Consider the following 23,812-nt stretch of genomic DNA (forward strand, 5'->3'; position numbering starts at 1 on the left):
AGTGTCCCCTTGTGCCACCAGAAGGTGCACGGGGAGGGGAGAAGTGGCTTTACCTCCTGGGAGGGGGAACCTGGCTGGTGCTGGAGCTGTCTGCAGGCTGGAGCACCAGGAGCAAGGCTGCTCCATTCAGCCTGGGGACCCAAAAGGGCTGGGGACATTTCTATTCCTCTGAAGCTACAGCTTTCTTCACCCACCCATTCCCTTGCCTCGAGGAACAGCTCTCAGGACAAGCGTCAGCACCACAAAGACCCAACTATGGCTTCGTCCATGGTTCATACACAATACAAACGCCCTCCGCGGCTCTTACAAAGCCTGGAGATCATTTTTGACTGGTGAGACCCAGGAAAATGGGTGCACAGCAGCTGTATAAATGTAGTAAAATTCAGGGCTGTCTTACGCCAGGACTCGCTTTTCCACAATGTGGGTGAGGGAGTTGAACACGCCTTGCCGGACGTGAGCCTCCAGCGGCGGGTAGAAGTTGGGAATGATCTGAAAAGAGGAGAATGACCGTGTTAGTGCCATGAACCCTCCTGCCTGCCACCGGGTCCGGGCCAGCTGGCGGGACACAGGACTAGCTAAGGCCATCGGCCAGCTTCTTGGGTCACCCTTGACTCATCCCAGCCGCTCTTGACTGAGGGGCAGGAGAGCTCTCCCAGTGCAGCATCCCGGGGAGGGTGGACAGAAGGGGGACCAGCCCATGCTCCTGGCTTTTCCATCTCAAATATCTCCCAGGGATGAGAAAAACACAGAGATGCTGCCTCATGAGCTGTGGGAAGCCGTGGGGCTTGCCAGGGCCACGCTCCAAGCAGCAGCGGCGGCTGCAGGAGTGGGGGGAATACAAGGGCAGCCTAAACGACACTCAGCTGTGTCCACACGCAGTCCTTTGCTTCTGGAGGGAGCGAGAGGACTCCTCCCTGAAATGTGGGTCATTCCAGGAACCTTCCACCTAGTTCCTCCGCCAGCAGCTGCTTTTGGACACGGGCAGCCTGGGGACAGGAGCACGCAGAGTGTGCTGGACGTGAGGGAGGAACATGATGCAACTCGCAGCTCTTCCAGAGCTCGTGCCACGGAAAGACCCCGCTTCCAAGAAACACCATCTGCCCTCCCAGGGACCAAATTACTGGAACCAGCAACTCTGGGCACTGCTTCCCGCAGGACCCAGGGGCAAGACCAGCCCTGCTCCCTGCCCAAGGACAGCCAGCCTTTGAAAGGCAGATGGTGGGTCTGACTCGTCCCCTGCTGCAGTGAGATGCTGTTTGCCCTCGGGGGATGACACTGGGCCAAGCATTTCGTTAGGTACTAAAGGGAACAGTTCAGAAGCCTTTTTCCTACTAATGCTCATCATTCTGGAAGGATTTATTTGCAGAGCTGGGAAGTCTTACAAGCCTTCCCACAGTGGCATTCCCATTAATGAATGACACATGGGCACAACACTCCGACCTCCAGGAACGGCCCTGGATTTATCAAGAGACTGCGGAGGACTCACCAAAGCCTCTGGTGGATGGTTTTAAGAGGAGAGTAATTTGGCTGAGCATCTGTAGCAGTGTGCCTGACGAAACTGGGGAAAATCCCTCCTTGATTTAGCATAGGTAAGGGGAGGTTAAAAGGGCTGCCAGCAGATACTGAGCGACTCTGCCGGCTATTTCGCAATCAAGAGGCTCAGGGCAGAACACACCAGATGATGTACCAAGGAATGCAGAAAAAAAAAGACGTGTGAGCAGCTTTTTGGTTTTGTCTGTGGGTTGTTTTTTTTTTTTTTTTCTTTTCTTTTTTGGCTCTGAAGAATGGCCAGCAAGATGACACTCTTTTGCTGTTCCAGTATCACTGGCTCTAGGGATTCATGAAATTCCCTTCCTGTGGGGTGGAAAGGCAATGGGCCTTTGCCTCAAAACCCTCTGGGGAGTGAAGGCATCTGTCTTGCCTGAGCCTGCGCTACCATTCCTGCCCTTGGCGACTGCTCAGCGCCGAGCAGGGGCAGCCCGCAGGGAGCAGGGCTGTGCAGCTCACCCCTTGGCTGCTCCCAGCTTCTGTCTTGGCAGAGAAGCAGCACTGACCGACACCACCGTGCTGCTGCAGCGCTGACGGGCGGTGGGGAGCGCTCGGAGGAGAGCACGGCTGGAGGGCTGCAGTCCCTAAGGGAGCACCTCCTGGCCAGCACACTGCCACCGCCCTGCACCACGGACAGGCGCAGGGGGCTAAAAAGAAGCCCCCGAGGCTTACACAGCGACCTGCCTCTTTGGAGCGTGGCCTCTGCATTGATGGCTGGTGTAAGCAGACGAGACCACGGCTGTTTCCCTCTACAGCGTCCTCTATTGTCACTCCTGAAGGGCCTCTCTGTCCCACTGGTGGCACAGGGACCGCATGGACCCCAGCGGTCGCTTTCACAACCCTCATCGCTCCACCCGCGTCATGCAACTCATTTGGCCAGCCAGGTCATTCCCCAGAGAGCGAGGGACAGCTCACCCGGCACATGAAATCCAGCAGCGTGGCGGTGATGGCGGGGTGAGGCTTCATGGAGTGATGCATCACCAGAATGGCAGGCTCTGGAAGGAGAGAGCAGGGAGCCCCGTGCTGAGAGCCACCGTGATGCCCACGTCCCCTGTGTCCCCCCCAGTTCCCGCAGACCCAGCCTTCTGCCCCTCGGTCACAGAGGGAGCCCCCTTCTTTTGGGCTGTACACAATCCTTGCCCTCATCCAGCTCCTAAATAATGCTTAGGCTTTAAACAATGGCCAGAACCAACTTCCCTGCAGGCAGGAGCTCCCAGCAATGCCCCCAGCTGTACTGGTCCTTGCTCCTGCGCCCCGGGACAGCCCCGCAAGCAGGCAGCCCACCTGCCCTCAGGGAGGGATGCTCTGGGGCAGCCACTGACCTCAAGGAAGACGCCTGCTCCTACCACAGGTACAAAAACCACAGTTAAAAGTGGCTCCAGCAGAACAGCTCTCCTGCAATCCAGCAAATCCCAGGAGTTCAGGGCAGGGGAGGAACTGATGCCCTTTGGAGATGGATCTGTTGGGCTTTCCCCACCAGATCCCCCTACCTCTACCAGCTCTGGAAAGCATTAACCCCTTTTTTGACCCCTGCCCATTCAGAGGAAGACTCCCCATGGAGTACCTATATTCATGATGCTGTCCTTCTCGGGGTTGAAGAAGAGCCAATCATAGAATAGGGCCAGTTTGGCATTTGAAGCAGCAACGTTGGACTAGAGAAGAGAAAAAAAACCACAAATTGCCTAATGAACCTAGTGCTGAGCACCCGATCCCTCTGCACGCCTAATGTGCCGGCTCATGCTGTTGCGAGGTGGGGGGCGGTGATGCTCTTCCCACCAGCAGGGTAGGGGGGCAGAGCTGGCGAAACCCCCCCGCTGGGTACCAGCTGCTGCTGCGCAGAGTGAGTTTGCAGAGAGGGTGGGAAATTCCTGAGTAAACCTGCCTGCTTTGAAAGCAGGCAGGGCAGCAGGCAGAGCAGCAGAGGCCAAGGCAGCCCTGAGATCGGGAATCACAAGCCACGCGCTCCATGAAGCGCAGAATCACGCACGACCCTGAAGCACGTACAGCCGACCCTGCACGTCACTTGGCGTGATCGGCTACACGTGCTCGTGGGCACAGAAACAGCCGTTTCCTTGGCAGCTTCTGCTCTGCTTGGCAAGTGCTGTGGGTCACAGTCCTGGGTGGGACAAGGGACAACAGGCTGGGTGGAGAGGGTGGGAGGTGACAAGGATATAACGAGGAGTCTCTCGCACCGCACTGGGACAGCAGAGGCCCCACGCCTTGCAGATGGGCCGTAAGCATAAATCAGAAACGAAGGGCTTGACGAGCTGCAAGTCAGAAGGTGAAGTTTATGCAGGGAAAACAGATCCCAAAGGATCCAACGCGCAGCAGAGCCAGGACTAAAATCCAGAGCACAGAACAAAGGCCAGCATCCTAACCACTGCTCTGCAACTCCCTCCTTCACCTCAGCCAGCAAATACCGAATCCCAACCTCCCCAACAGCTTCCAGCAGCAGCAGGTTACCCCCTTCCCCCCAGGGACAGAGATCCCGGGCGATTACGTGACTCGCTTTCGGATCTGGCCCTCGGAACTCACTGTGCAGGTGGTGAGCAGCCACCCGATGATGGCCCAGCGCGGGAGGATGTCAGAGCTGAGCACCTCGTTGGAGGGGTGGACCACGCCGCAGATGTAGCGTATGAGGTCGCAGCGCAGGGACTGGCTGTCCGGGGTGGACAGGTACTGCCGCTGAAACCAGTCCTGGTACCGCTTCTGCTGGCCGAACCGGACCTGAAGGCAACAGCGAAAGACGCAGGTTTTGCCCAAGGCTTGGGGGAAGGTGCTAGAACCATGCCCTGCTGCCCTCTAAGCTGCTTCTTGCAGCCAGCTCTGCTTCACGCCCTGCTCCCCATCAACCTCGTGCTGGCAGCATCTTCAGAGGGACCGAGGAAGCCAAAAGGCTGTTGTGCCGCGCTCTCATGCCGGGAGCGGATGGGACCACACGCCCCGCGTGCGGCACAGCGCAGCCCCTGCCAGCAGCCAGAGGCAGAGGAGGGGGAAGCAGCTCTGCCTGCTGTGTGAGTGCAGATAACAGCTAACCCCGGTGCTGCCGCTGCGCAGCTCCTGGCCTCTCTCGAGTACAGCTGCTGTTGCCGGCGCTCCGATAACCCACCGCAGCGCGGCCATTCAGAGAAAACACTCGCCTTGGAGAGCGGCCAGCCAGGAGCAATGTTCTCCTGCAAAGCTGTTTTGTGTCTTTTAATGAATACTCTGGATGTCTCAGGCCCATCTACATCAGCCTCCCCCCCTCCTGTCGCCCTTAGATGCCAGAAGCAACAAATACTCGCACCAGTAAAGCTCTGCCCTTTGCCCAGACTGGTGCTCTGCCCTCCCTCCCTGTGCCCAGTGCCAGTGTGGGAACGGGACTGGTGCCCCGTGGACCGGGCAAGGATGCGTGCCCTCCTCCCCCTTGCTGGCACAGGACCCCCGGCAAGCATGAGGGAGTTACCCGTGAGGTCATGAAGAGCAGCTTGGTTTCCATGTCGGGAGTGAGGCGACAGGCCAGGAATTTGCGAGAAGTCCTCGACTGGAGGAGCTGCAGGACACCTGGGGAGAGACAGGGAGGTCAGTCTGCATCACACGGCCTGAACGGGATCCAGGCAGGGATCGACCAACACCTGCAGCCAGTTGAGTTCGGAGCGTTAAGCTCCATTTCTCCAAGACTACAGGAGAGGGATCAAGATTTTGGCTGGAAAAGGTCTAAACCAGCCCCTGTTTGGAGCAAGCTTTTGTCAGAGATCATTAATGAGGATGCCAGGATGGAAAGCCTGGAGAAAGGGAGCAAGGACGCACAGCGACAAGATCTGGAAGAGAAATAAGAAAGCGCAGACGCCAAGTCTCAAGCCGTAACCACCAGCAGAGCATGTTCCCCATCTCCCACCCCTCGACCTGGGTACCAAAAAGCAGGGCTGGCACAGAGACTGCTCACCCTGGGCTGTGCCAGCATGTCAGTCCCATTCCTTCCCTGGAGTAAAAGCCCCCCAGGTGTAACAACAAAGGTCAGACAGAACCAAAAACTTGCGTATGCACACGCATGGAGAGAAGGGAGGACGGGAAGGAGAAAGAGAGAGGCTGCAAAACCCCCTCTCATTTCCAGATGGTTGCAAAAAGGAGGAATTTATGACCTGAGCGAACACGCTTTGCTGCTGCTGGACAAGACCTGAAGGGTTTGCAGGGCAGCGATGACGCAGCTGGGGGACAGCGCTGCGCTCTCGCCGTTTGGAAATTGTCCTTCTGCCCGTGCGGCCAGAGGATCACACCTGGGGGATGGCTGGAGGAGGGAAGCTTCAAAGCAGACAGAACGGACACCAGCTCCTGTGGAGCTCAGAAAGGGCAGAGCGAGCTGCGCAGCGGGGGAAGAGAGCCACAGCAGTACCTGGCTTGTTAAAAGCTCCCAGCTGCTCGGAGGGAAGGACGAATCCTGCACCCGGAGCCATCCCCTGCTGCGCTTTTCCCCGTGCTTGGTGCTGCTGGGCTCTGGCCCTGGTCGCAGGAGCGTGAAGCTCAGCAAGACTGACTCGGATCGGAGGTTACAGAGCGACACAAACCCGAGAGCGCACGGAGGGGCAGCTGCTGGAGGTAACAGCCACCTTGCAGAGCCATTGCTACAGGCTCGCAGCAGCAGGCGAGAGGGCAAAGCAGCAGCGTTAGGACCAACTGCAGGGGAAAGTGTTTTGGGGAGGGGGCTTTCCAGGTTCTGCATGAGCAAGTATGAAGGAGGGCACCCCTGGACAGACCGGCTTCTGCTCAGAGTCCTCCCACCTGGCCCCCCAGAGCCATCATCTCACCGCTACAAACCGCCAGGCAGCACCACGGGCCGCTGGTTGTGGTGGCAAACGGAAGAAAAAGGGAACCGAAGGAGAAAGGGCAAAAGCCACGGGGAGTTTGCACCTTGTCAGAAGAAAGTACAACAGGAGCACTGATGTTAGCCCCAGTTTAGGGGTTGTTTTGATGGGTCATTTGGCTAAAATTGGCAGCAAACCAGGAAATAACTCTGACCAGCTGTCCCTACTGGTGTGGGAAGCAAGTGAAGCCGGAGGGACGTTTGTTAGGTGCCTCAGGATGCTTTGAGCGTGGACGTGACAGCTCAGCACTCAGCTGGGGAGATCCAGACAGAGCTAAGAAATGCTTCTAGTGAATGTACAGCTGCAGGAAGGGGCAGGGCTGAGCCCTGGAAATACAATACACGAGCCTTCCTTAGGTGTAGGGCTAAGACTCCTCTGCCTCCGCAAGCCCCGCAGGCTGCCAGCCCAGAGAGGGGAACTGCAGCCCTCAGCAGAGACCAGCAACGACAGGAGAGAGGTTCTGGAGATGGGAGAAGAAGCCAGAGATTGCAGAGTTTAAGGAGCATTTAATCAAATGATGCACTGTGAGCGTATCTGAGATCTTCAACGTGACGTTAACGTGGGCCCTGAGAGGACAGCAGGCACTGGGCATGGGGGGAGAACACTTTAAAGCCCCATTTCCAAAGACATACGAGAATTGCTGCAGACAAATAATGATGTGACAGCCCTTAGAGAAGGGAATAATTTATACTAACAAAAATTACAAATATAACCCTCTCTCCAGCATGTCTATTTTAACCCAGACTGTGCAGAGAGAGCTCCACAGCTGAGTGTTTGGCACACCAGGCGGGCAGGGCTACTGGGAGAAAGAAAATCTCATTTAGAAAGTGTCTGTTGCTGCATCTTCTGGACTTCTTGCTTTACAGCTCCTCATCAGGCTCTTTTCTGCAGAGTCCGAAGGACTCGAACACTTTATATCTTGGGGCTCCAGCTTCATCTCCGCTTATAAATCAGTTAGTTAAATAAAAAAGCATCAACTGCAATTATGGAAGTGTTAAGTCCAGAACAAGCAATATAATTTAATGACCCTTGTTGTGGCCCAGCTGCGTTCTCAGGAGCTATCACGACAGCAGCCTGCAGTATCTGTTTTTCAGGATGGTTTAAAGCCCAGATGCCTCCGAGGCCTCTGCAGCATTTTAAAAAAAACAGCAAAAGCTGCCAAGCGCCAGAGCTGACCACGGGAGACCAGTCCTGGCCCTGCCCCTATTCCTAAGCTCCCTGCAGCCGCCAGAAAGCTGGTTTTGGAGGCATCTCCTTCTAGTTAGTGACGAGGGGCTCTGGAGGTGGGAACACACAGCGTAATTACAGTTCTCTCTGCACGCTCTTCTCTAAGAGAGCATCTGGAAGGAGCCCAGGCGCCCAGTGTTTTCCTTCAGCAGGGCTGTGATAGAGCCTGTCCGCTCTAACACCGTCCCGAGACCTGGGCCAGACGGAACGCAGAATGAAAAACGGCTGCTGGGCAAGTCACTGCAGCTCTCCCTGAAATGGGCCGGCAGTCAGGGCAGCCTGGCCACCCGGGCGTGCGAAGGCAGGAGGGGGTTGCCTGTGGCTAGCAGGTCCGTGGCAGGGGCTCTCCCACACGGAGCCGGCTGCCCCCTCGGCCGGGGCCCTGCCTACCTGTGAACTGTGCACTGAGGACCTGCGGGTTGTGGATGATGTCCTTCCAGAGCTGCTCAAACTCGGGTATCCTTGCAACGTTTTGCAGCAACCGCACAAGGTCCCGGCCGATCATGAAGCAGTCCATGAACTGGAGAAAGGAGAGGAAAAGTCTCATTTACTGCATACCTGCTCCTGAGCAGGGGGAAGGCACCGAGGGGCAGGAGGAGGGGAAGGGAGGAACACTCAGTCCTTCAACCTTACCACCAGCTCCAGATGATTCACTCTTTGTACAATATCTACACTCCTGCCCCTGGCAGCCTGCCCCTCTTTTGAAGCTAGCAGGTTCTGAGAGGCAGGGTGACAGGCGGGAAGGTCAGCAGCTATTTTAAAATGTTCCCTCTCTTGTAAAGCAAACAATCAGCCCATAAATCTGACATTTTCTCTCCAGGACTGCAGCCAGTCTCCGAGGCTAAGACTTAACACTTGGTCCTTCCTGCCCAGCCAGGAGGAAGGGGAGAGCGGGCAGGGAGCTGCGGAGCCATCATGGCCTGCAGGGCTAGGATGCTGAAATTTCTTGCCCACACCTAGCTTTGGCAGCTTCTCCTGCATGATACAGACCAAAAAGTGGCCTGAAGTGGCTACTGTGTTCTCTGTAAGCCTGTGAGGACACTGGCTGCCTCCCTGAGGGAGGAGCCGATGCTCTTGCAGCAATGATAAGCCACAAGCGCTTGGGTGCCAGAGCAGCAGCAAGGGAACGGTTTCAACCCTTGTGGCCTGTATAAGAGAGACTGAAATAAGGCAGCCCCTTACTGAAAAAAAATAATCAGAAGGGCCACCCTCCCTCTACAGCCTGCAGTCAGAGGGGATAGCTGGTGGGAATGGGTTCCAAAAGCCACCCAGAGTGCCTGCCCTGAGGACGAGCCACACACCGCTGCCTGTACAGAACAACTGGGAGGTGACTCCGTGGAACCAGCACGTCTCACGCTCCCAGCTGCACGAGGAACACAGGCAACGCCACCACACGCGGGCACAGGCTCCCCAGAGAGGCAGGTCTCTCTTCCCAGTCATCCTCTTGCTCCCCTGCTTTGCTCACCCGTTCACGGAGGAGGGAGATGCAGAAATCCACCTCTTTTTGACGAAGCACCTGGAGCTGAGACGTGCCGTGATGGTCCACGATGAGCCGGAGGTAGGTGTACACCGCCATGGCTATCAAGAGGCTGCTCTTCAGTACCCACTCTCTGCAAAAGAAGAAAATAAAAAACCTTCAGCCACCTCTGCGAAGGAGCCACAGCCAGAAGCGACATAAACACGCAGACTCAGGACAGAGGAAACTGAGGCACAAAGGAAACAGCAAGGGCAGGGACTCCAGCCTGTTGCACCAGCCCAGTGCTCACCCATGGACCGTTCCCAGCTCCGGACTGGGTGCTCGCACCCCGAGCTCTCTACCAGGGTGGCAGATGGGAGGCACTGGGTGAATTTCCAAGCCCACAGAGACATTCGCTGCGACAACCATCTCAGGTATCGGTAACTGCAAGCCACGAAATGCTCAGGAGCGAGCACCGGGGGCAACTGCCCCATGAATAGACTTGACCTTGATGCTACCACTGACCACACAGGAGCTTCTTCACTGGTCCCCACAGCCACAGCAGCACCAGACAACGCACCAGGACAAGCTACGAAGGACCTTCCCGTAGGATCAGGCCCCAAACGCTCGCACACGCACCCGTGCAAGGGGTGTTTTCACGCTCCCCAGCTGTCAGCGTGCCAAGTGGATGAATCCAGCAAAGCCGGTGGCATTGAGAGCAGCAGGTCACAAAGCGGGGCAGCTCTCAAGCCCTGTGCTGGACTGGCAGCAGCTCCCGCAGCGCTGCGGGCAGAATTGCTGCTCCTGCCCCGGCTTGAGCAGGGAACAGTGCGTGGGGCAGAAGGGAAAGAGCAGTCACGTCTGTCGGGAAGCTGGAAGCGCCAAATAGCAACAACTGGGGCAAAACAGATGCGCTTGAGATCGACCGTTAGTGAGAGTGGTGAGGGGGCGGGTGTAACTACATCTGTGGTGGGACAGACGTGACAGCTCCATCACGGGCACGGCAGGAATCCATCCGACCTCTGGTCAGCGCAGGGTGGCTTTCTGGAAGCGGATTTCATAGAATCACAGAATCCTTTAGGTTGGAAAAGACCTTGAAGATCATCAAATCCAACCCTACCAAGCCCACCACTAAACCATGTCCCCAAGTGCCACATCTACACACTTTTTGGACACCCCCAGGGATGGTGACTCCACCACCTCCCTGGGCAGCCTGCTCCAGTGCTTGACAGCCCTTTCCGTGAAGAGTTTTTTTCTAACATCCAATCTAAACCTCCCCTGGTGCAACTTGAGGCTGTTTCCTCTTATCGCTTGGGAGAAGAGACCGACCCCACCTCGCTCCAGCCGCCGTTCAGGTGGTTGTGGAGAGCCATCAGGTCCCCCCTGAGTCCCCTCCTCTCCAGGCTGACCCCCCCCAGCTCCCTCAGCCGCTGCTCATCAGTCTGGTGCTCCAGCCCCCTCCCCAGCCCCGTTCCCATCTCCGGACACGCTCCAGCCCCTCAGCATCCCTCCTGCAGCGAGTGGTACAAAACTGAACGCAGCATTCGAGGTGCAGCCCCACCAGTGCCCACTACAGGGGGATGATCTCTGCCCTGGCCCTGCTGGCCACGCTGTTCCAGCTACAAGCCAGGATGCTGCTGGCCACCTGGGCACACTGGCGGCTCCTGCCCAGCCAGCCATCAGCCAGCCCCCCCCAGGTTACTTCCCACCGGGCAGCTTCCCAGCTGCTCTGCCCCAGCCTGCGGCACTGTGGGGGGTTGCTGGACCTGTCCCACCTCACACAACCGGCCTCAGCCCACAGGTCCAGCTGCCCATTCCCCCCTGCAGACCCCCTGCTCTCCAGCCCATCCACACTCCTGCCCAACTCGCTACTGTCTGCAAACTTACTGAGGGTGCACTCCATCCCTTCACCCATAAATAAAGATATTTATTTCTCAGCCAACTGGCTCCGCGTCCTGAGCGCGGGTGGGTGCTCCAGCCCCGCGCCCTCGGAGCACCACAGCCCCCAACGTTTCCATCAGCCGCTCCGCCGCTGTCTCCTGCCTGTGCCGCCCTGTCTGCTGGGTGTGCCGCGTTCTCAACCTCCCTTATCTAAGCCCAACAATAAATATTCTCAGTCCATAAAAAAGGACCTCGTAAGCTTGGTTATTTGCACTGGATGCCAAGAACAGCCCAGGCCGACTCGGTGCCTCCAGCGTGATTGATCACCCCCAGCATCCCTGGGCTCAGCCAGCTGGAAATCAGCAGGTCCTATGGAAGCGCCGCTGCGTGCCGCAGCTGTAACGCCGTGGCCACCTGAAGAGACACTGGCCCAGTGGCAAATGAGTCAGCTGCCCTAAATCATGGTGGGGAGGGAGCCTGGGAAGCCGTGACAAGCGTTTGCTTTCCCAGGCTTTTCTCCCTGCATCTAGCTGGATGCTAGGAGCAGGTTAATTAGTCGGACGGCGCTGAGCGGAGGTTACCTTCGGGAGGATGTGGGAGTAATTAAGGCTGGGATCCCGGGGGGCTGGCAGGTCAGCAGCTCCCCCTTTCCCAGTGAGGGCTGTGCAGAAAATAAAAATGCCATCAAATGGGGGCAAAAGCCACCCACGGCAACAGGATTCATTGATCCAACAGGCAGTGAAAACGAAAACGCTCGGAGGAAGCATCGCATCCGTGCCGCCATTAGCAGCAAGAAGCTAAATTAACACCCGGTTTTTGAGAGGTAGCAGACTTTCCTCTGCTGCAAGGCGGGCAGTGCTTGAGAAGCAGCTTTGCTATCACTGTTTTTAATTAAATCAAGCACTCAACACTCTGAATGTGGCACCAGATCCTCACATGCGTGGCTTTAATTAAAGCTCTGGCTTGCCCCTAATCAAAGCACATAAATCCCAGCAAAGAGCTGCAGGTTCTCCCCGGGGCTCCACTTCCAGCCCTCGGCTCTCCCTGTGCTCAGGCAGCTCCTGTGCCGCTACAACACGGAGCATTGACGCTCCAGCAATACCTTCGACAGGAGCAGAGTCTTCTCCTCCCACATCTGCTCCTCCGACAAGCTCCTCTCGAGTGACAGAGCTCAGCTGTTACTCACTGCACAGAGCTCTCTCCTGCAGACTCACGGCCAGATGTGGCTTTGGATCACCCTGGAGAAGCCGCTCGCTCTCCCACAGTCCAGCGGTTTGCAGTGATTTCCTTGCCAGACAAGAGCTTTGGCGAGATGAGGAGCACTTCCAAGATGCTCCAAGGTGTAGAGTGGCAGCAGCAAGTAGTACCAGCACACAGAGAAGACCACATCAAGAGCTGGTAGGGGCTTAAATAGGGTTGGGAACAGAAGAGTTGAGCTTAGGGGAAATACAGCCACGATCCAAAGGTTGGCCAAGCCCAGAAGATCTTGGGGGGTCTCTCCTTCCCAGGCACAGTAGGGCACTAGATGGCACTCGCAGCAGCACACACCCACACAGCTATTCCCGGAATAAAAATCACTAGGACTGTTAAGCTGCGGCCAAATAAATGCTTTAACAACTTGATTGTTAACCGCCGTAATAAGCAATTTTAGGAGAATCGCTGCTATTATAGACAGCGCTTGGTGAAAAGCTATAGGCTATTTAAAAATAATGACTCTGCCCAGCCAAAGGCTGCAGTAAGGAATTCTGCTTATCATCAATTAGTGGATGCTTTGCCAACAAAGGACAATGCTGAGCCCATAGGACAATACTTCCCAGATGGCCTGTCCACGACAAATTAAAGTTGCAGCCCTGATGAAGCAGGAGCTGTTTAAACACAGGAAGCTTTTTGGGCAATTAACTGTGTCCTACTCCTCCAGAAGGAACACCTCCCCCGCAGCTTGGAAAATTCGGGAAAAAAATATTCCTGGGATGTTGGACCCAAGCTCAGCCACGCGAGGCGATGCCACCCCACGGCCCAGAGGGTGGGCTGCCTGCCGAGGTACCGGCCAACGCACGTTAGGTGACAGCCATCGCCACGTCCCTGCACGCGGCTCAGGGAGAGGTACCCGCCTGCACAGAGCATCTCCCCTCTTCAAACCCTGCGGAGGAGCTTTGCTGGCGGAGGGACTTCACGACACTCTCCCACCACACAACCTGCAGCAAGAGGGCTCTGAGAGCTAGAAATTCATGCCACGGCTTAAAAATACGCTTGGCAAGACAGGAAAGGAATGCAGAGGTCTTTTGCGCAGGAAACACCACCAACACACTCCCACGCAGGCTGTCACCACAAACACAGTGCCCTGGCTCTGCCTCGGGCACAGGCAGCAGGAGAAGCACCCTCAGCAGGCAGACAGGGTGTGCTCTCCCTCGCATCCTGCTTCTCTCTTCCAAAGGCACCAGCCCCCGCCAGTGCCTCCCAACTAGCCGTACCTTTGCTCCGTCAGTATCTCCAGAACATTCTCGGCCAGCCAGATATTCTTCGCTGTCACATCCCCACCTGAAAGAGCGGCAGGGAAATGCCAGTCAGATGACCTGGAGGGGTTGTGTCACCTGATTCAACCGAGCTACCGACCGCTTCGTTCCCTGCATTCCCCATCTGGCAAAGCTAGTTAAGGAGTTTGCTCCCTGCCCGGAGCACGCCTTGCTGCCTGCTCCAGCTCTGCCCGCCACACACACTTGGCTCTTCCTAGAGAGAGCAATTTCTAGGTACAAGTGCCTGCCTGTGCCTGTTAGGGGATCACGGGGGTCTTTGCTGCAACAGTACTTTCGCAAAATAACGATGATAATATGGAATCAGTAATTATCCTTCTGGAAAGCAAAGGAGAAGCCATAAAGGGATGAGATTCGGTAGCTGGAAAGGAGAAAATATTTGCACCTGCTGAGCCTACGAAGGGGAAAGAGCAACTGCAAAGGCTGCCCAAACTCTCAAACACAGGCCAGGTGTACAAAGCGGTGTCTCACGCCCTCAGCGTGGGCCTTCAGCACGAAGCTGGAGCCTTTGGCTGACGCTGCTGGGAGCAGAGCAGGACTCCTGCTCCAAGGGCCCAGAAGACGCCTAAAGCAGGCAAGCCAAAACAATGGGATCATAACAATTAAGGCATCGTAAAAGTGGTGAGAAGTGAGACAGCGGCGTCCTTCCAAAACAGAAGGGGCCCTGCACGGGGAGGTGCAACTGAAGGGAAACAAGGGATGCCTTCACCAGTGGTTTTTAAAATGTTCTGTGTTTACATGGTGACAACAGGGCCAGGGCAGCTTGGCTCGCACTCAGGACTCCGTCCCCTCCCTCTCCATTCTTCCTCCCCTGAAGAGCAGATACGGCAATTTCCAACCCAGGCTGCCCAGCCCTGTGTCACAGGCGCATACAATAAAAACACAATGTCAGGTTTTACGGTGGGACATTAATTCCTCCTTCGTGGACGTCAGCGGCCAGCGCCGAGCAGAGAACACGGAAGAGGCACCGTTCCTGTGAATCCGGAAAGGCGTGTGCGTGTGTGCGTGTGTATGCGTGCACAGCCGTGGGGTGCTTACACCGAGGGCTGGGGGGAACACACTACAGGCTACCATATGGCCAGCTCCCTGGTGGAGCTACCGACTTCTCGTGGGGTGAAGCAGCCTCCTGCGTCTCTCAATGAGTTACGGAGCAGACGTGCATGGCTCTTGCCATCCCAGAGCTCGGAGCAGGGATTAAGGATGACCCCGGCGCCCTTGTGCAGTGCTACACAGTGAAAGCTGGCAGCAACAGGAACCAATACACTTCCTGGCTGTTCCAGCATTTGCCAGAAGCCTCCTGGCTCTCTGTGATTCACCCCTCGATGAGGCTGCTGGGAGCAACAGACTCTTGAAAACTTATCCCCTGCGCCATCCTCCCTGGGGAGATCTCCTCACCCGACAGGTTGGGGCAGGCTCGGTGCCCGCCAGCTGGGTACACAGACACTTGGGAAGCCTGTCCGGACCTGGCTGCACGGCAGCTCCGGCTCCGGCTCTGACCCCACGTGCAGCGTGCCACAAGTCAGCCCTGGTATGCCACCGCCAGCACCCAGCCTGCTGGCACGAGCAGGGTGGATGCCAGCGGTCACCTCGCTCCCGTGGGATCACTCACCTGCGATCTGCTTCATGAAGGTCATGCAGACTCCATCCGCACCGAGCACCCCGCTCTTCACCAGCTCCCGCAGCAACCACACCAGCTGAGCAGAGGGAGAGATCAGTGCAGCTTCTGCCACCACCTCCCCCACGACACCTCTCCCCAACGCCACAGCTGCCTCGGCTGGCAAACGCCACCACGGTTCCCTTCCAAAGGTGAGTCCTTAACACGGAGCAAAGGAGCTCCACTGGTGCCAACCACCCCCCAGGCCCTCCACACTCCAACCCCTCCGTGCATCCTCTGCCATTCTGGGGAGAAGACCTTCTCCTCACCTGGGTCCGACAGGTGTCCTGCAGCTTCAGGTACTTCTCCATGAGAATATGGTTGATCTTGTTGAGAACAATGTTCATGCCATCTCGGCTGACCAGTGCCAAGTCCCGGTAGCACTGCAGCAGAGAAGAGTGGGAGACGGTTACAGAGGAAGGATCGTAACAGTAAACGTACAACGGTTTTATCAAACCTGAGCAGGTAACAGCAAATAAACGCATCTCAGGGAAGGAACGTCAAGGCAAGCAGGCTGCCGTGGGGTGACTTGAATCAGCACCCCAGGGCCAAGCAGGGAAAGCCGTTAATCCTCTGGGCTTCACCGGATTTAGCCCCAGGAGCCAATGTTCCTCACTCCAGAACAGCGTCGCATGTCCCTGTCCCCTCATCCCAGCCTTCCCTGCACCCTGCCACAGCTTTGGAGAGACCAACACCAGAGAGCAAAGGCAGAGATCCTTCAGGAAGGATCAGTTAATAAATGGTCACATCCAGATCACTTAAGCCCCCCTGTTGCTCCAATCTCCCTGGCACCAGTGCCAACTGGAGCTGCCCTGAAGATGCTGGCAGGACATCAGGTCGCTACAACGTGATAGTGGTCCAATATGGCTGCAGGGAAGCTCCATGGAGATGCAGAGGCAGAGATGGATCATCTCTGCTCCTGCTTACGCAAGACTTCTGGGGTCAGACAGAGATTAATTTGGACACTGGCTGGCTCAAACCCACGCTACCATGTTGGCTTCTTTCGGGTTAGAAGTCCAAACATCCTGCCCACGGTCCAGACCAGCAGGTTTGCTGGGGCCCTGCTATGGGAAGAGGGAATTCTCGTAGGGAAGGGAAGGACCTTCTCCATCCTTGACTGCCACCAGCAGCCAGACAAAACGCTGGCCAGAGAGCAAAGGTGCTGGCTCTCCCTTCCCCTCTGGTCAGGACAGCAGGGGGTGGAGGGTGATTAGGAAGTAATTTGCTAAATGGTTCTGCATGAACATTAATTTGTGCCAGTAAATGTCATGATATTCCAGAGAGCAGGGGTCTGGTCTCTGCATCCTCCTTTAGAGAGTTAATGAGGCCTCAAAAGATCACTTTGATTAGACTCCCTGTGCTCAGGCTTTCTCCCTCCCATTTTTATAGAGCAATGTGTTAAAAAAAAAAAAAAAAAATCCCAAACGAAAAAACCCAGAATCCAAGAGGTGTAGACTCTTTGGGGCCTTTAATTGCTTTTGAAATGCTAAATGAATATCCACAAAGCAGAACCAGACTCAGAGTCTCCACACAGACAGCTACCACCTGATCAGGAATGCACAACATCTCCCCATCCTCTGTATCAGCTCTGGGAAAGAAACACGTAACACCACAGCGACGGGAAAACACAGGGGATGAAGCGGGTCTAGGACACAGCCAGCCAGGGAGTTTTTAATTTGTTTGGAAAACACCAGTGTTGCCAGGTCCCTACCCTGCCTGGATCCTACCTCCTGTGCTCGATGACAGGATTACGGACAATCATTGCCCCTGGCACTTCCCTCTCACAGGCAGGTGCATCCCTGCATCCTTCGGAGCGGCAACAAGATGAACGTTTTTCACCTTAGTAGCTTTTCTTGCTGGTCCGTTCACATTCAAAGAACTCATGCTTTTTTGGGTGAAACGCCTAGGCTTTGGTTTTCTGCCAGATGTGTGCGAGGTGTAGTGTCCACATCTGCATTTAAAGCCACCAAGAGGTCCTGTGACATGGCCCTGACAGTGTGGACTGCTTCCCAGCTGGCTGGGCTGATTCTGGCAGCGTCTTCAGGACAAAGCGCTGGAACACACACAGCTCGAAGAGATCCTCTAAGGGATTTACTTCTGGTTGAGTATTTAAGTTCCCATAGGAAGAACACCGTAGTCCTGTTACCTAGGGAAGTTTGGCAGCTCTTCACCTTGCTGACCGCATGCTTCCTCAAATCCCAGAAGCAAACGCTGCAGAATACCAGAACTCGAACCGTACCTACGATGCTGCTGATCCTTGGCCCAAAGTACAACCTGCCAGAGGGGGACAGGTCCCATTTAATCAGGGTCACGGCAGTATGGCACGGCACTGGCTGGTTGCTTCGGTGGACCCCTGCCTAACAGCCTCTGGCACAAGGATGGTAGCAATAATCCAAAGGAAAGTGCGGGGAGAAAATCTTCAGGGCTCCAGCAGCTGGGGGGTGGGGAGAGAACTTGAATTTCTTGATTATTGCCAAGGCTGCAAACAATCCATCGTCTCCTCCCCGCTCTCAGCAGACTGGAGCCGCTGCTCGCACAGGCCGTTTAATTAACGGAAGAGAACAAATGATAAATGTTCACTTTAAATGAGGGGAGAAGAAAAAGAAAAGAAAATAACCACCGAGTGGAGGAGAGAGGCCCCCTCCCACCCAGCAGCGGGGCAGAAGAGGCACACGGCAGGCAGATGATGGAGGAGATGCCAGGGCAGCGCCGCACTCATCTGCGGGGAGGGCTCCGTGCACTCTGATCCCAGAGCAGAGTGTTAATTAAAGTGAGAGGTGCCAGGCGGAGGAGGGAGATCTGATGGATCAGTTGCTGTCACTTTGATATTTGAAGGCGGTCAAGCGTCCCTCCTCACAGCTGGACAAGTTTAGCACAGCTAATCTCTCGCGGTGGTCGGGGTGTCAAGGCAACAAAGAGGGAGGAGGAGACCTGCGTGCTTCAGCCCATCCTCCGCCACTGCCGTGCCATCGGTCAGCAAGAGGATGGGGCAGCTCAAGCGCCCCCCCCCCCCAAAAAAAAAAAAAAAAAAAAAGGAGATGTGTTTTAAACAGCCTCTCCAGGAGGAGGGAGTGCCTCCCACCTCCCCTCCATGCCCCAGCTGATGCGGCTGGGGGACAGCGAGGCCACGCTGCGAGACGAGCCGGATCCACACGCTGGGGACAGCCATCCACGGAGGAAACACAGGATGACGAAGCAGACAGCATGAGATGCCTCTGCTCGCGTGCTGGCACTGCGTGCCCTGCTCAGCTTCAAGGGTTTTTTAAGCACTTGTTGCCCTAGAATGTAAACATGGCCAGCTACGACATCCTTTTATTTTTTCCCTTTGGCAAAACAACAGGTCCCAGGAGTATGGCAAAGCCTCGTGGGGTACGCTTGGCTCAGGGCAGTACCGCTTCCACACCAACCTCGCTGGGTTTGATGCCGACACCAAATATTCACCTGCGGGAATTTTATGATGTGGGAATAGTTCTTGCAGGTGACCTGGGCTGGCTGCGCTGAGCATCCTGGACCTGGGGGTTTTTCACTGGAAGATGAACAAGAGCTCTGCCCTCTGTGTGAGAATTTCAGAGCTCTCTCAAGAGTCTCCTGAGATGCCTTATCGGTCTGGCAAGCGTTAACCCCTCTTCATAGGCAGGGAGCAAAGGCAAGGAGTAACTCGCCCCCAAAGCCTGGCAGAAAAATCACTGACTGGCTTCCTGTCCTTGGTGTCTGGATACAGGGCAGGTGGCAGCAACTGGTGACATCAGAGCCTGGCAGACTGGCAGATCCAATTACTCCCTAAGAAAAGTAACGTGCTCCGAAGAGCAGACCTGACAAGAGCAGGAGGACCAGCCGCCTCTAATTAATGTGGCCATGAGCAGCAAAGCATGCCCCCAGCCTGCCATCTCGGAGAGACGGCGTCGGTGCCTGCCAGCGAGAGCGCCGGACTGCTCACCCCCTTGTCCCCCTTTGCCAGGGGAGACCATGGAGGGGAATGTTCTGGGTGGGTTTCTCTTGGCCCCCACAACGGGATGGCCAGCAAGTGCCATGCAGATGGAAAACTGGGGCGTGCCAGGCTCACTCAACCTTTGCTTCCAGCGCACAGAAGCACCTGCTCCATGAGCCTAGTGCTTGTTCAACGGTGCCTGGACACTTCCCACCCATCCCAGAGGGTCCACCACATCCCCGAGGGGAGAAGAGCATTTTATTTGATGTGGAGGAGGAGGTTCACCCTTTGGAAGACGATCCTGCAGAGCGCTGCTAGTCAGCAACTAGAAATACTCTAGCTCCCAAAGAGTCCTGGAAACAAGGATGTGTCCAGCAGTGCTCCGAGCCTCAGCTGGATTCAGCCTCTCCAGGTTTCCAAGTCTTGTGCTCAGCACACGAAGCAGAATCAGGCCAGAGCCTAAGGACAGCAGGGCTGGGGACTCTGCAGTCAGGGTTTGGGAAGGCCTTACGCCAGCAAAGAGACAGAGCCAAACACAGCCGTCTAACCGAAGAGGAATCTCATTCACATCAGCAGTGTAAGCAGCCAGGCCTCAAGACTCCCAGGACAAGTGCATGTTGCTTTCAAGAGGTGATTTGTGAGGAACGGAGCTGTACCTTCATCGCCAAGGACCATCCCCTCCAGCAATGCCAAGGCAACTATGAGTTCCAGGAGCTAACGCAGAACTGTTGCTTTGGCGGAGAGAGCTCTGCCCTCATTGCAGTGATTAAATCGAGAGAATATTGCGTGAGTCACCTTCGGTCCAGCGCAGCGCTAGGATTTACAGAGCATCCCAGATGGCACACCATTCAGCCATGCTCGTGGCAGACCCTGCCAACTTCAAAAGTTTGCTTCAACCCTTCCAAATTCCACGCAACCCCTGCTAAATGCAATACATCCATACAAAGACCCCTGGGTATCACTTGCCATGCATGGTTTTTCCAACAGCGCTTTTGTTTTTCCTTGTAGCTGCCAGAAATAGGTCTGGTTTCTATAAGAAAACATCATTTTCAAAGCCCTCCCCCAGCGCCCCCAGTTTGTAGCAATAGTGACAAATCCACACCCAAGATCTTCAGAATGCAAAACATTCACCTTCCTGTAGGTGATTAACTACAATTGTAAAAATCACAGTTTACAGCATTGTTAAAAAGTTATTTAAAAATTAAATCCAGTCTGTGAAATTAACAGAGGTGAACTGCTAAAAAGCAATTTTCTCTAGGAATTTGACATGTTCCTCCTCTACAGTCTAGGTGATTATTTCTGTTGTCATCTACATCTGGCTTCCAGCATGGAAATCCGTTCCGGGCCTCCAAAGACAAGGCAGAAACTGGGCAAGGCCTTAACAGTTCCTTTAAGAATCAGTACTTGTCTCCCTCAGCAAAAAACCAATTAATTCCAGGGCTGTGAAAGAGCCCAGCTGAGCCCCCTTCCCTGGTGGCAGCATCCGCATTCCCCTGAGCAGCAGCTGCTGCCGCCCCTGTGCCACGTGGATGCAACAAACCCAGGAACGGTTCAAGCAAAGTCATTGCCCTGCTACAATAAACACTGCTCAGCGCGGAGGGTTCCAGCCAGGCGCCTTCCAATGCCGGCACGAGACCCAAAACTTCCACAAGCTCTGAATCCCCAGCTGCCTGGAAAGCAAAATCTCTCAGGGACGAACTTTTCCGCGCTCGGCGAGGGGCGCAGGCGTGCCTTACCTTCTGTGCCTGAGCAGGTTCGGTTAAAACCAGAGTGAAAAGACCCAGGCAGATCTCCTCGTGCTGGGGGGTTCCTTTACAGATCTGAGAGAGAAAAACGCAAGTGCCGTGGGTGAGCAGGTGAGGTGGGACCTTAGAGGAAGCTCAGTAAAGCAACAGAAGGAGGAAAACCTGCTCGAGACCCACCAGATGGGTGGGTCAATGGAGCGCCCAGCAGCCTGCAAGGAATTCAAAGCAGGATCATAAGGGAATACAGGAGACATAGCGGGCCTCCCTGACGTTTTACCCCATTGCCAAGTTGATGCTGGTGCAAACCCCCCAGCAGCGAGAGCCTCCCAGTGACTTCAGTGGCACCACTGCAGGGTATCTCGCTCCTGAGGGGCAACAAACCCCCAGACAAGAACAGCAGCAGGTCCCTGCGCCCTGCCCTCTGGCTGGGAACCTGCCCAGGCTCTTCTCACAGACACTGGGAAAACATTTCACGAGCTTCAGAGCCCTGCAATCCAGCCTGGGTTGCCGACCTTTTCCCATTAAGGGAAGGCAACTCTGTACCACTGACTCCAACAGCCCAAGGTGTTCCGGGGAGGAAAAAATGCAACCAACATGTCCGAGAGCCCATTAACATGTCACACGAGTTTTCCTTATACGGTAACATCTGTGGCTTGCTGGCAAGTATTTTAAGACTACGTGGAGTTTGAAATAAATGCTCCATCCCTCAGCAGAAGGCTGAACCTGCCCTTTCCAGTGGTCTGGAGTCTGGCTGTTTGGAGGCCAGGAAAAAGCTGATCTGAGCAGCGCAGGAGTACAAAAATACACGAGAAACACAAACAAGAGACGCTCACGTGTGGTGACAGACTCCTGCGTGCGTGCACACGTACACAGCACGCATACGCCGCAAGACACACACTCAGCCAGATTTCAGCAAGAAATTGCATTGCAGGTCGGCTTCCGAAGAGGTGACTAGACAAGGCTTAAAGCCACGATGTTGTTTTGTCTTTTAACTGTAACAGCTCTGGGAATCCTTGACAGGCTGAGAGCCGCGAGAATGCAGCGGGCTCCGTCCCCCTGCCTTGTATCTGCCTGTTCCCTCTGCCTTGCACGCCCGCTCCCTCAGAGATCTGTGCAAGTACAATCCACCACGAATGATTTCATCCAGGCAGGATTCCTCGTCTCGAGGAGACGACACTTACGTGAGCATTGAGGGCATCGTTAGCTTCCCTCTCCGACAGCCCGTTGGTTAGCGAAGTGACGATGCCCACGCACCTTTCTAGTCTCTGAAACAGAGAAAAGCCAAACGTCACAAAATTTGAAGAGCAGATACACTCGAGCGTATCCTCACCGAGCCAAGATACAGCAGAGGCTGCTCTGACCCCCACCCAAACACCTGAAGGGACAGAAAAACAGCCAGTGCCACCACAGCTGTTCTTGGCTCACGTCAGGGCTCTGAACCTCCTGCCAGCTGGAGAAGCCACCGCTTCATCAACATCCATTTATCCACAGGTTTGGGTTTTAAATACTCCACTGACACCGCTCAAAGAGCCAAAAAGTAAACGCATGATTATTCAGTGACACTAATATTGATGTCACTTTGATATGAGGCCAAGATGTAGTCGTGCAAAGGCTGAATTTGTGGCAGGGTTGTCAGTCTGGGAGCGGAGCCGTACCCCGAGATGACACGCTGTCCCCAGTGCAGGGAAGCCAGAGCTTGTCATCCAGCAGCTCTGCAGTGCAAGACCCACTGCTCCTGTCCCTGGGGGAACCCCCCGGACAGCAGGGCATGAGCCTGGAAACCTTCTGTTCTCGTCACTTAACATCTGAGCAGCTTCTGAGTGAGAACAAACGGCAGGAGCAGATGTCTGTGGGCAAATACCCCAAGGGATGAAGTGACAGGAAGAGCCACCAAGTCAGGACTGGTCAGGAACAAGAGTGCAGGGATGAAAATACTGCAGAAGCAAATGGCAAAGGCTTCCACTCAACTTGAGAGAAATCAGAGAGTTGCCCACACTTCACGCAGGGCGTGAGCAGCCCCCCGCAGCCGTGGCTCTCTCCTGTCCAGCAGGCTGGGCACCGGTGTTAGCTGATGTCTACCTCTGGTGCAGGGAAAAACCTGAGCAGAGCGGCGTGACTCTGGGCGCAGGCACGCCAAATCCTCACCCCACCACCAAATCCTCACCCCACTTTGTGGTGCCACCTCAGGGGTGGAGACAGAATCACTGCACGAACTTGCAGGCTCACCACATGCTCTCACAGCAGCGATACACCCGAGAGCCAGCAAACAAGCGGAGAGCAGGGCTCCCCGCTGCCAGCGCACAGTGGCTCGACCACTGAGCTCCTTTAACACCGGGGTCTCGCTCCTGCGCTACCGCTCACACAGCAAGACGTCGTTCTAAATTAAACTTCTCCATAAAGAGCTCTGCTGCCGTGCGAGGCAGATGTGCCCTGCCTTCTCTGCCGGTGCCAGAGCTACCACGCCAGAGCTGCGGGCCCAGCTGGACCGTTTTGGCCACGGCAGCGATGCGAGGGTCCGCAGCTGCCAGCAAAATGAGGTCTCGCTTTCCTGGAGTTTCCTTGAAGCCTACGGTTAACAGAGCGGTGACCCGTTTGCAGGAGGGAAAAGTGGCAAATGCAGGCTAAGACAGGCACTAAGCAAGTTCCAAGAAGGTTATTTCTACACAGTTGCTTCTTGATTAAAATGCAAACACATCATGCCGATTATGGAACTGATTAGTGACTCCTTTGCATATCAAAGGGACTGCAGTGAAGAAGCTATTGAGAAAGAGGTCAACAGTTCTCCACTCCAAGGCAATATGAAAGAAGATGTACTGGTCAGTAATGCAGAGATAATGCCTTTGTAAAACCGGCTTTGTTCCAGGCCCAACTATGGCATTATGAAAGAGCAATGGGGCAAAACCCATGAAAATCTCAAATCTAAAGCAGATGAATTATTTGAAAGGGAGGACAAGATCCAGTGGCTGCAAAAGAGAGTTAGAAAAATCCCAGTGAGAAATAA

The 23,812-nt window shown here is 55.3% G+C and overlaps 1 protein-coding gene across 1 annotated transcript in view; it reads right to left on the reverse strand.

Moving 5' to 3' along the window:
• The window catches only part of INTS3 (integrator complex subunit 3), a 43,172-nt gene that overhangs the window by 16,488 nt on the left and 2,872 nt on the right, over positions 1–23,812 (reverse strand). The window contains exons 2-13 of the mRNA XM_080368716.1: positions 21,993–22,076; positions 20,803–20,886; positions 15,408–15,521; positions 15,094–15,178; positions 13,425–13,491; positions 9,082–9,226; positions 8,007–8,136; positions 4,994–5,091; positions 4,084–4,275; positions 3,113–3,200; positions 2,464–2,543; positions 398–489 (exon numbers count right to left, since the gene is read on the reverse strand). Coding sequence (XP_080224842.1) covers positions 398–489; positions 2,464–2,543; positions 3,113–3,200; positions 4,084–4,275; positions 4,994–5,091; positions 8,007–8,136; positions 9,082–9,226; positions 13,425–13,491; positions 15,094–15,178; positions 15,408–15,521; positions 20,803–20,886; positions 21,993–22,076 — 1,259 coding nt within the window. The remainder of the gene's footprint in view (positions 1–397; positions 490–2,463; positions 2,544–3,112; positions 3,201–4,083; positions 4,276–4,993; positions 5,092–8,006; positions 8,137–9,081; positions 9,227–13,424; positions 13,492–15,093; positions 15,179–15,407; positions 15,522–20,802; positions 20,887–21,992; positions 22,077–23,812) is intronic.

This window comes from Falco punctatus (assembly GCF_963210335.1).
Source record: "Falco punctatus genome assembly, chromosome: 18".
NCBI lineage: Eukaryota > Metazoa > Chordata > Aves > Falconiformes > Falconidae > Falco > Falco punctatus.